Below are 13,249 nucleotides of genomic sequence, written 5' to 3'. Positions count from 1 at the left end.
TAACTCACAAAGAACAACCCCTGGACATTATTTCAATTAACCAACAGTTAGTTATGTCATGGACGGCTAGTTCATCATCTATGTACAGGGTATCATGAAAACCCCATAGAGAGAGAGAGAGACTAAATTGTACATGAAGGCAGGCAATAAATAACAAAGGCCCGTGAGAGGACTATATATGCCTTTACGGGAAGAAAGTATGATTCAAAATCCATAACCAGCACCAGTAGAAAGCAAAATATTAAGATCAGTCATTGAAAGACACAAGAACTACTTCCACTTCTTCATGAATTTGCCACCATGTTTTCCAAATCCATGTTTTCCATGCTTGCCGAATTTCCCGTGCTTAAACTTGCCATGGTGCTTGAACTTGCCATGTTTGTGGGAACCGTGCCCATAGTAGGCGCCATGTGCCAGATGATGAGCACCATGTGGCATCTGGTGAGCTCCATGTGACATCTGGTGAGCTCCATAAGCGGCAGCAGCAGCAGCTGCACCTCCAGCTAGCATTGTCCCCATGCTAGGTCCATGTCCTGTAGATAAAGGGTGTCAGGATTCAATGACAACTACAATTACCAAAACAAAAAATGGAAGTGATCACATAATTTCAACAACAATGTTTTCATTTCTCTGGCTTGATAATTAGACTGTAACTAAAAACAAAATCAGACGCCAAAAATTTGAGAAACGGATTCCTCTGTAACAACAAACTCTTGTCTGCTCCCGGAGTCAAGGTTGCTCATTGGACTCAAAGACACCAAATTTTTGAATTACAGGTGGGAATAATTAATAAACTCTATTATTCCAATAGTTCTCTGGTTGCTTCTGTGAAGTAGGACTCTGGCATTCTTCCAGGTTATATCCACTGCAAAACATTGTCCTGGGATTTTAATTTGAGATTCTAAATTACATCGCAGGGATATCATGAGAGCATTTCAAGAAATGTTACCTTAAGGGGGGTGAGGGTTTGGGTGAGGGGAATCGTTTGCTGGAAAATATACAAGTTCAACATAACTTTGCTTTGTCAACAAGTTATAAAATTACTCGGAAATCATACCTCCATGATGTGGAGCAGATGGACCAGGATAGCCAGCTGGGGGGTATGCCCCTGGCGGAGGGTATCCAGCTGGTGGGTAGCCTGCCTGTGGGTAGCCTTGTGGAGGATATCCTTGTGGGGGATAGCCTTGTGGAGGGGGGTATGCCCCTTGTGGTGGTGGGTAATGGCCAGGAGGGTATCCAGCCATGCCATGAACAAGATGTGAAAAAAGCCCTTTGTCTTCTGACTGCTTATCATGCTTGTCCTTTCCACCACCCATTTTTCTTCAATTAAGAGTGATGCTACACAAACTGACAGATAAGGACCCGTTAGAGGCAATTCAAAGTAAATAAGCTTCATCTAAGCAAACTGGCTTCGAAACTAGCAAAACTAAAATTTACACTATCACCATAAATATTTTCACAAGACACTTCCGGAAGCTATCATTTGCCATATCGCAGGTAACAAATAGTTAAGAACAATATAGAATCCTATCAGACAGATCAAGTAAATGTGCAAATCACAGTTGATCATACGCATGTGGCAGTATAATTTCAACATGAGGATGCGAGGATTTTACGTTTTAGTTTTGCCAAATTACCAAGCCATCTAATGTAGATCAGTCAATAACATGTGTAGATAAACTATTAAAAAAAAGGTTGGTGTGTAGATTAAAGAGGTTACACATTGTATATTATGCTTGAAAGAAGATGTAATAATGTAAAAAATAGACAGAGTGATCCTTCCATGCAAGTATTATCTTGTACAAAATGTACAATGAATAATATAAATTTAAGGGTCTAAAGTTTTATTATGGTTATTTTAGTTGGGATATGGAGGACAAGGTTGACTAGCCTAGAATTGTGGAATCTAAATATTAATTCATAGAGTGTTTGCTTTTTCTGAACAATAAACATAAAAATATAGTGGCATTGGCTGTCCATGGTAAACTCAAGGTGATCAAGAGCAATAATTTGATCTTTCTTAAAGAATAAATACTGCTGTTCTTCACTGTTAATTCCAATTCAGTTCACGCCACAAGAAACTTCAGTCAAGATTAGACAGGTGTGGTGATATACAAGCAATAGAAGCTTGCATTTAACCATACCAAAATATGAACAGAAACCAAAAAGATTGTATGACTAATAAAATGCTAGTCTAAAACAGCTGGCTATTTACTCCAGAATCTAAATATTAATTCATAGAGTGTTTGCTTTTTCTGAACAATAAACATAAAAATATAGTGGCATTAGCTGTCCATGGTAAACTCAAGGTGATCAAGAGCAATAGTTTGATCTTTCTTAAAGAATAAATACTGCTGTTCTTCACTGTTAATTCCAATTCAGTTCACGCCACAATAAACTTCAGTCAAGATTAGACAGGTGTGGTGATATACAAGCAATAGAAGCTTGCATTTAACCATACCAAAATATGAACAGAAACCAAAAAGATTGTATAACTAATAAAATGATAGTCTAAAACATCTGGCTATTTACTCCAGAATATTGCATTGCTTGAATAAATTTGGTACTCTGTACTTCATGCCAACATGGTCGGTACCATTTCAAAATAATTCAAAATAAAATATTCCAGGGTACAATAATCAACCCAACTTCAGCTTCAGCAATTAAAGAACTCACAACCTCCTCAATAACCTATTCCCTGCAAGATAAAGCAATAAATTATTCAGTTCAGCCACTTAAAGCTGTTACCAAACGCCGACTAAGACTTATTAAGGTTCTTTTCTATAATAGTCATATAGCCATTTTGACAGCAAAGAGAGTTGTTATTCCGGCTATGGAACCTTAGGAATATTTCATTTTCTCATATCTAAGAGCGTTCATCCTCCACCTAATTGTGTTATGATTCTAAAAACAAGTCAATGGAAGTTCATCTCTGTCAACAACCCAACTACTAACTAATAATATATACTTGTCAAAATTGGTGGCCATGATCCTATAAGCAAATAGAATTTGTACCAGTCAAAATAAGACAGCCACAAAGATGCTAATCAGTATTCGATACAAGGTAGCAAGGCCAACTCTTCTATCGTAAGGTAAACGTATTTGGCCATGATCTTAAGAGCAAGATTTACAAAGGAATTAATTTTGTATTTCTTAAGATCTATTGATCACAGGGATGCTACCAATCCAAGGCCAACTCTAACAAAAACCACTCAACACACACCCAAGTGGTTACAAGATGGCGCCTTCTTCCAACAAATGAAATGCATAGGTATCTCTCTGGTTTCAAAGATCACCAGCTCTGAAGCAGATGGGTAACCAGCAAAAGCCCCGACTTTTGCGGTATTACATGCAATATCAAGCTACAGCATGCACATCCCGGATTCAAAGATGCCCTCCCCTTACCAAAAAAACCAGAAAACTTATCTTCTATAACTTCTTCAATAGAAAAGATAAACTCTGACAAGCTCTAAGCAAAACACTTCAACTAAACAAGGTAACGAATACCCAAAACTCAGATCAAATTTTTCTTATCCTCAAACGGTTGTTACAAGACGTCATTCTTTGAAGATACCAAACAAGAACTAGACAGAAAACAAACAGCCGATCGAGCAACAAACCAATCAATCTCCAAAGCAGTAAACTCTTGAGTTCAAACGATCAAATCCGTAGAAAATGATGAAGCAGGGGAGATTCAGATACAGATACCCTAAACTGAAAAGCAATTTCGGATCTAAAATTCCTTGTTTTACAGAGATAATTGCCAAGAGAAGCTTAGGTAATAAATGAAAATAGCACAAACAACAATCACTTATAAGTTTCTGTTAATACGAAAGCAGAAATCCCAGAAGAGAAGCGCTCTCTCACCGATTAACCTTCTCGTGAGTAAGAAGAAATTACCGAAACCTCCTGCGAAGATGAACGAGAGATTTGCGAATTCCGGAGAAATCGGGGGAGGGATTGTAAGATTATTTATAGTTTCTCACGAGCACTCACGCGTACCAAACGCGTTTTTCAACGCGTCTACGTGTAAGAACGAAATGCTGCCATGGAATCTTAATCAAGAAGTAGGCAGTGGCTGTGGTGATTCCCATCAGGCGGTTGACTTGATCATTGGTGGTGAAAGCGATAGACTGCGGTGGGTTTCCGTGTTTGGATTGAGATCGATGCCGATTTCTCGTAAATCGCGCCCATCATTGCCATGTCAGCGATTCCCACGACAGAGCTACGTCAGCGATTCCAAAATCGTATGTTATTTTGCGATGTTTGGCATCAAGCTGATTCTTCCTTACCGATTTTTGAAATCAATGATTTTTTCAAAAGAAAAATGGTAAATTTTGTTTTGAGAGCATTTCTGTCATATAAGCCGATTTTTGATAAATTGGCTTTGAGTCTATTTTGTTAGTTGTTATTGATGTTCAAGGGCCTATTATTTTTACATTGCAGTTGTTATTTAATGCCACATCAGTCATGTCATCTTTAAAAAATTGGAATCAGTTAAAAATCAGGAAATCATAGAAAAAAAAAGGTAATTCCTAAAAAAAAGGGACCAACTTTCAAGAATTTTTTTGACCGATTTTTTGAAAATCACCAAAATCAGCCAACCAAACAAAAATTTCAACGTTGATTCCTCCAACGCTGAAGTGGCTCCGTCATGGCATTGATTTTCAAGAAATCGGCAGATTAATTGATTTCTAAAAAATCGACAAATCTATCAGAAATTTATTATTAAAATTGGGCTGAAAAGAGGAATCACCGAAAGGTGATGTTTGACATCAATGATGACTCCTCACACCTGATTTTTTTGAAGGTGATTACTAAAATCAGTGATTTGAAACAAATTGTTCCTTTTTTGTTTTTTTGGTATCATTTCCTCTATGTCACCGATTTAGTGATTACCGCAAGGATGCCATTTCATTCACCCAACAAAAATTGGAATCAATTGAAAATTGGGGAATCACTGAAAGTGGTGATCTCTCACCCAGGCCGATTTTAGGGATTTATTTTTTGCTGGTTTTTCATAAATTGGTATAATTGGCCAACCAAACAAAGAAAACATCACTGATTCTTCAAATTCTTATATAGATCTGACATAAATATGTCTTGTTCATAAAAAAATGAAAAGTTAATTTCATTTTGGAATGACAGTTTTGTAATTTTGTCAAACAATTTTTAGATTTGATAGATATAAACACAAATCTTAAGACTGAAGCCTACCTTTTTTATATTAAAATGTTCACATGCAAACTTTCTTTCCCACTTCGAATACAAATATATATATTTTAGAATTCTTTGATTATTGTCATTTTCAATTATCAAACACATTGAACTGATGCTTGGACTCTTCACAAACAGGGCTTAAAAAATTCAAGGGCCAGACTTAGCACTAGGGGTGTAAGTGGATCCCAGCCTATTCATAAGCTATTCAAGCTCGGCTTGCTAAATATTCTAGCTCAAGCGGCTTGTGAGCCTAACCGAGCTCAAAATAAAATGTTACTTTTTAATATATTTGTATGTATGTTTTTTATATTAACTTATTTATAATATAAATAAATAAAATTATAATTACTTTTCTTAATATATATATTTTTATAACTTTTAACAATAATTTATTTATAACTAACATGAATTGAGTTGAGCTCGAATAACTCGCAAGTATCGACTCAAGTCGAATTTAAGCCAAATACTTGAGCTCTACGTTTTTGAATCAGACTCGAACTCAAGCAGCTTGATATTCAGCTTGACTCGACTCAATTATACCCCTACTTAGCACCTATTATAAGAGTTATGATATGGCATAAGCCTAGACTAGGTGGCTTTGGATCATATACAATATATTATATATGTCATTTTATAGTTTATACTATTTATTTATAATATAAAAATATATTTATGTATACATATGTAATCTATAAACAAATTGCAGCTTAGGCCGGTGGCCCAAGCCTGACAAATGAAGGGTCGGGATAAAAGTAATCATCCCTAAGTAAATATTAGTGTATTTAATGTACTACTTACTTTTAAGGCAAGATATATGAAAAATTCATAATTATATTAATGCAATTTGATATGGGTTAATTCAAACTCCACCTCAGCTGAAGCATTTATATCTTGTTCCAATTGGAATGCAGAAGATCTAATTTTTTTTTTATTTTTATTTATTTATTTGCACTAATGGAAGGATCTACTTTGAGAAAATAATATTATAGCAACAATTAGGTTATTAGAGGGCCTAAAGGAATAACTTTTTAAGCAAGAAAAATCTGCACAAATAGTTTGATACCTTTTGCTTAGGATGTATTCACCAATACACATATATTTACTAAAACTTATCCTTCAGGAATATGGTCACATGACCTTTAGGTTTCTTAATCTAAATACCCTAATTATCAACCTTTTTAAAAATTAAATCCTCCTTCCACACTATAACTTGATCTACATATGCAAAGAGTGCAGCACGTATTGGACATTTGGACCCATGCCCTTTTACATTTTCAATTCACATTAAGAGGTCACATGACCATTTCCAAACCGAAATAAGAATTGTTCAAATAGGAGTATAATTTGGGCAGGCCTAGTTCGAGCCCAAATTGATTCAGCTCAAAATTTTACATGGATTAGGCTTGAATTTTTGCTCCTCAGACTGGATTTGGGCCCAAGAAGTTGGGCTACTTTTATTTTCAGATCAAGCCCGGGCTTAGCCATTAGGTAGCCCGAATCCGTCCTGAGCCCGGCCCAACAATACACATTCACACACACATAAGGAAGTGTCTAAATAAATGACCCTTAAAAACACAAATAAAATCATGCATATTGACAAACATCTCTTAGTGGGTATCGCATCTTAAAACCTTATCTTTCCTTTTTTTTTTTTTCCTTTTTGACAACCAAATGAAGCCCTAGCTTAATCCCACTTGTATTGACAAAGATGTTTCAAATGTAACGTTTCACCATATACCCATTTATTTACTCAATAGGAAAAACAAAAATTCAAAAGCAGCATTCACGAATCACAATCAATTCCACCACAACGAGCCGGTGGTCCTCCACATCTACATAGATACCCTTTTAAATGTGTCTATTATTGTTTTTTGGTTGACCAAAAAACCCTTGAAAAGCAGAGGATAGGGATCAATGGGATTGAATTCTAAGAAAGCAAATCTCTTCTCAATTTTTGGTAAACAACCTTGCAAGATTCCTTGAGAGCAATTTCAGTATAAATAATCTTTCATGTGGCTAGGGATTTGAATTTCCAAAGGCTAACAACTTCCTTGCAAGTTCCACCTTCCAATTTAAAGCCCTGTTTTTAGACTTGAGAGTCGCATTAAAGAAAGAAAGAAAGAAAAAAAAATTCTAAGGGCTCTATCTCCCTCGATAAAGATGTACCTCTTAGGTGGCTATTAGTGTTATTTTTTAATGGGACTATTATTGCTTTTTGGTTGGGTGGCCTTTAGAATATTGACTTTGTCCCCTTCTTATAGAAGCCATCCACGAAAAGTAGACCAATATAGTTTCAAACCTGATGCAAAACCAATTTAAAAGGAAAATATCTAGCTATCAGTTGCAATTCTTTAAAACCAAGCTGGGACGACTGAATGGTCGAACCTCTGCAGAAAAATGGTAAACTAGACAGCTTTCTGGTTCAAAGTTTTGGATGGTTTTGGTGGTCTTGCTGGTTGAGACACCTAGTTAAACCAAACAGCTTCCTGGGTGTCTGCTCTAGATTTTGAGAGTTGTGGAGAAAACTCGATTTTCCAGCTGGTTTTACTTTACAACAATGTCCATGGAGCTAAAAAGGGTTCAATCAAAGTAGACCAATAATGTACTGATCCGAGAGTGTTGCTGTAAATCATGTTAGTGGAGGACTAGAGCTATAAAAAGGGTTCAATCTAGAAGTTCACTTCTCTCATCATATACATCATCTTACATGGAGAAAAAAGAAGGATGGGTTGTTCTAATTGATTAGATTAGGCATTTTCTCTTGTTTTATTTATACTAGTAAATTTGCATGTTTTTTGTATATGGCAATTTTAGATGATGAAAATAGTAATATACATCCAAATTATTTTAAGCTTTGTATATATTTCTATGTGTATAAAATAATTCTATATTAGAGATGTCCCAAAAGTTTTGTACAAATATTTTGTATGTTTTGTGTTCTTATCTTTGTTTAATTTTTATTATTTAATTATGGCATCATGGCTTGACCCATTTGACCCAAATGGTTGACCTTACCCACCACGTAGACAAAAGGACAATTTCATTGTTTGGTACAATATTGAAAAAAAAATGAGATTTATATTATTAAAAGTACTGGACATAGATCTAATAGCATAATTTATTGGTGAGAAAACATCTTAAATATATCATTTAATGAGAGAGAATGGGCGTTATTACTTCAAATATATGACTTAATGAGAGATTGAATGAGGTGAAAAATAATAGTTCGAATTACATTTTTTATATTTCCATGTGTATAAAAATAATTCTTATTTATGACACTTGTTTTTGTTTAATATGATGAATATAGAATATTAGAGATGCGGCAAAATATATATATATATAATTTTGCAAAAATTTATGTTTTTTTTCATTTTTTGAATTTTATCATGTTTTTAATTTTTATTATTTAATTATGACATCAAATATTGACACATTTGACCTAAAAGTTAACTTTGACATAGACCAAATAGGAAATCGATTTCATTTTTTTGTTGGTTTTAAAATTTGTATTTCATTTGCATTATCAATAAAAACAATTTTTGTTTACGACACTTTTTTTTCTTTAATATGATTAAAATAAAATATTAGAGAAATGACTCATTTTCTACAATTTTTATTTAACTATGACATCATGGATTCACCCAATTAGACCAGATGGTTGAATTGGCTTACCCACCACCTGGATGGAAGAATGATTTTGTTTTTTTTTTTTTGTTAATTTGACAAAAAAAGGTAAATTACTAAAACCTCCCCTTAAGTTTCTAACTGTTATTGAAATCTCCCCTAAAGTTTGGTAATTGCAATCACCTCCCTTGAATTTTCTAATACAGATGCAAGTAGAACCCCCCCCCCTCTCTTAGAATCCTCTAACAAGAGGCACACAAATGTCCAAAATACCCTTGTAGCTATTATTGAGCCTAGTTTTTGCATAACAAACAATACAAACTTTAAACAACAAAAAAAATGTTTAAAATTGCACCTTTACCTTTTAGGGATTCGTGTTAAAGGAAAATATATAAAATGAATCAATTTCAGAAAGATTGGAAGGGTTTGTAGTAGTGATTGATATGAAAGGAAAACTTGGAAAATAAACATTTTAGTCAAAGTAACTACATGGTTATTTAGGACATTTTCATGCCTCTTATTAGAGGATTATAAGAGAAAGGTTCTACTTGCAACTATGCTAAAGTTCAAAAGAGGTGATTGCAATTACCAAACTTCAAGGGAGGTTTTCAGAAATGGTCAGAAACTTTAGGGGACATTTTAGCATTTTAGCCTTTAAAAACATGGGTTTCATATTGTTAAAAATTATTTTTTGTATTTGATAAAAATCTAATTATTAGAATTATCAAATAAAAAATACCTTAAATACAAGATTTAATGTGAGAGAATGTGAGTTAATACCTTAAATATAAGATATAATGAGAGGGAATTAAATAAGGTGAAAATTATAAATGATATTATATTATTATCCCTTAGAATTAAAGAGGGACTAAATTAAAAAATAGGGGTAGTTTAGTAAAGTTTCATACCCTCATTGGTACTTTTAATTGTATAAATAAATATATTGTATGTATTTGTATGTATGTATGTATGTATGTATGTATGTATGTATGTTTGTATGTATGTATAAAGTAAAAGTAAATATACACAAAAAATTCTGACTTCACGTGGAAAATTTACACTACAATAAAAATTATCATTATTAAATTTTGTATTCTATTTCCATCATAAATAAAAATATTTTTTTTTATTTTTTTATTTGATATGATGAATATATAACTTTAGAAATGTTCACAAATGTTTTACACAAAATTTCTATACTTTTTCATTTTTTGTGTTTTATCCTTTTTTAATTATTTATTATTCAATTATGACACCATGAGTTTATTTTAAAAGTTAGACAATTGACCCACCATGTAGATAGGAAAATAACTTTGCTTTTATATCAATTTTAAATTATATATTTCATCTCCATTATATAAATAACTTTTACTTATTACACTTAATCTTTGTTTGATATAATTAATATATTAGAGATGTGAATACTTTTTTTATAATTTTTATATTCTTTTGATTATTTGTACTTTTTTACTTTTTAAAGATTTATTGTTTAACTATGACATCATCGGTTAATCCATTTGACCCACGGCCCAGAAAGGAAAATAGTTTGGTCTTTAACTTGATCTTAAATTTTTTATTACCTTTTCATCATCGATAAAATTAATTCTTATGTACAATACTTATTTTTTATCAATATAGTGAATGTATAATATTATAGATGTACCCAATATTTTATTTTTTATAAATATATAACATTAGATATGTGCCCAAATTTTTCTCTAGTTTTTTTTTTGTGTTTCTTTTTTTTTTATTTTATTATTTGACTATGATATCATTTCATTTCTAGGTTGACTTCAGATTTGACATTCCATTTTAATCATTAATAAAATCACTACTTATATTTTATACTTATTTTGTTTAGTATAATGAATATATAATATTAGAGATTTTCCCAATTATTTTTGTTTTTTCTATATTTTATATTTTATTTATTTTAAATTTTTATTGTTAAGTTAGGGCATTATAGATAAACTCATTTAACCCCAAATGGTTGAATTTCTTACCCACCACTAAGAAGGAAGAAAATGGTTTTATTTTCAAATTACTTTTCAAAATATTTATTTTTATATTATTAAAATTAATAGTACAGATTTAATTAGTATATTTTAGTGATGAGAAAAATATATCTCAAATACAGGATTTAATGAGAGAATATAACTTATATATGAGATTTCTTGAGAGAATAGGAAAATAGTTTTATTTCCAATTGGTTTTAAATTTCATATGCTACTTCCTTAATTAATAAAAATATTCTTATGTATCATAATTATTATTGTACAATATGTCAAACATATGATATTAATTAAAAATGTTCATAAGTTTTTTTTTTTCTATATTTTTTTGAATTTTTATCTATTTTTGAATTTTTTATTATTTAATTGTGACAACGTGAATTGGCCCATTTGACCCAAAATGGTTTAATTTCTTACCACCACCTAGATGAAAATATTATTTTTTCCACAGATTTTAAAAGGATAAGTTTTTATGTAATTGGAATTATTAATCTATTATGTATGGATTTGATTAGTGGAATTTAGTGATGAGAATAAATAAAAATGATTTAAATACATGATTCAATAAGGGTGAATGTGAGTTAATACCTTAAATGTGGGATTTAAGGAGGGAATTGAATGCATTGAATAATATTATTCAATTTACAGTTTTTATCCTCACAATAAGGCTATGTTTGGTTTGAAGGAAAAAGTAGGGAAAGGAAAGGAAATGAAGGGAAACCTTTACAAATTTTGTATAGGTTTCTCTACATTTCCCTTCCTTTCCCTATTCTTTCCTTCAAACCAAACATAGCATAAAGGGACCATATTTCAAAAAAAGGGGTATTTTAGTCAAGAAAATTGCAAAAATTTTAGAGTCTATTCGTACTTTTTATAGTAGTATAGATTTATGTATTGAACATTTCAATTCTTATGACTGTTGAGACTGATACATCAAGGGTGGCAAATAAAGGAAAAACAAAGACATTGAATTGGTCTTCCTTGGAATGAAGGATAGCTGGTTCATTTAACCAAGGTAATAGTAACAAGTTAAAGTTGTAATTATATATACATTTCTTGATATTCATACGAGATGTTGTTTCAGAACCCAGAATCTATACTAAGAGAGGTAACAGGTGGCTTATGCAAGCAAAAACTCTACTCACATAGCATCCAGTGGCACATTGGGAATATCCCCATACATGTATATTAAATTAATGGAGAGATGCTCCCAATGTGTAGCTGGATTCCCCTGCTTTCACAATGTTCGCAGAGTTTTTGGGAACATCTCCCCACTAATGTATGGTGAGATTCCCAATGTGCGGTTAGATTACCATCTATATTAAATTCATAGGAACATCTTCTCATTGGGAATTCTATGACAAAGTGCTCTTCGCATAGCGCCAGTTTACCAAATACCCCCTTAGAAATTTCTAGCTCCAAGGCAATGTTATACATGTATAGATAACCCAAATCATGGAATAATAAGAACCATATCTACAATCAGGCTTGGAAATTGGAATGAAGGATAGCTGGTTCAAAATCCGGAATATGTCTACAGTACTCTAAGGTCTCAAAATTCAGAGGATTAAGGTAGTGATTGTGTTGGTTCTCTCCTCTGGGACTTGTAACAGTTGGCCTTTTGGATTTAATTTTGGAAAGTTTCCTCATCAAGTGTAATTTGCATTTCTATTGATTCTCTTGATCTCTCCTGTCATGTGATTATTAATTTGATCAATTTCATCATGCCAAGTGAGCATTTTTATCGCAATTACGATGAGATGTTTCCAATGCAAGGTAGGATGTGTGAGGTCCATGTGAGGAGTAAATCCTGATTCTTCATTTTTTATAAGATTACCTCATGCATGTGGCACATTTACCTTAATGTAATGTTTTTGAACCACTGTTGATTCGGACAGTTGGACTGTTTGGACTGGGAACCATTCAAACAACTGGTTCTGTTTTATCCCAAATCCGGTTCTCGGAAAAAAAAAAATTATTGAATTGGTCAACAACTTGTTGATCTGGGCAGTCGAATCGTTGACCCATTCGACAGCTTTTGGCCATTTCTTTATTTTAATTATTTTTTTAATTTTTTATCAGAACGAGCTGTCTGTTTGAACCAAATGGTTGAACTATTGTCTTACAAACCGGTGGCAATTCTGGCAAGAATGATTACAATTCCGGGTCAATTTTTAAAACATTGCCCTAATTAATGTGCAGGTGAAGCAGTCCTCGCTCCTACTTACTGGATTTTCTTTTTTATTGCTTCATAGGGCTAATACCCCTTTTGTATAGGTGGCCAACTCCATTACTAAAAATGAATTTAACGATTTTATTATTTTATCCTGAAAATAACATATATGCTAATACATGCACATTGTGCGAACCTGGAATTGGGATCTGCTCCT

The 13,249-nt window shown here is 32.6% G+C and overlaps 1 protein-coding gene across 5 annotated transcripts; it reads right to left on the bottom strand.

Moving 5' to 3' along the window:
• LOC148864533 (glycine-rich protein A3-like) lies at positions 1-3,941 on the bottom strand. 5 transcript variants are annotated; one of them, XM_088976537.1, is made up of 4 exons: positions 3,868-3,941; positions 2,533-2,698; positions 1,058-1,347; positions 1-533 (listed from the first exon to the last, which is right to left on the bottom strand). In XM_088976537.1, exons 3-4 carry the CDS (start codon positions 1,314-1,316, stop codon positions 271-273), a joined length of 522 nt encoding a protein of 173 aa, XP_088832663.1. In that variant the 5' UTR covers positions 1,317-1,347; positions 2,533-2,698; positions 3,868-3,941; the 3' UTR covers positions 1-270. The 5 variants fall into 5 exon arrangements, with proteins under 5 accessions (XP_088832663.1, XP_088832662.1, XP_088832664.1 ...); XM_088976536.1 differs by having other exon boundaries at positions 2,597-2,698; XM_088976538.1 differs by having other exon boundaries at positions 2,645-2,698.
• Between the last annotated feature and the right edge of the window lie 9,308 nt (positions 3,942-13,249).

The sequence above is a fragment of the Nelumbo lutea genome, chromosome 3 (assembly GCF_056320005.1).
Source record: "Nelumbo lutea isolate HS-2025 chromosome 3, American lotus-T2T, whole genome shotgun sequence".
Classification (NCBI taxonomy): domain Eukaryota; kingdom Viridiplantae; phylum Streptophyta; class Magnoliopsida; order Proteales; family Nelumbonaceae; genus Nelumbo; species Nelumbo lutea.
This window is presented reverse-complemented; position numbering and strand designations above follow the sequence as displayed.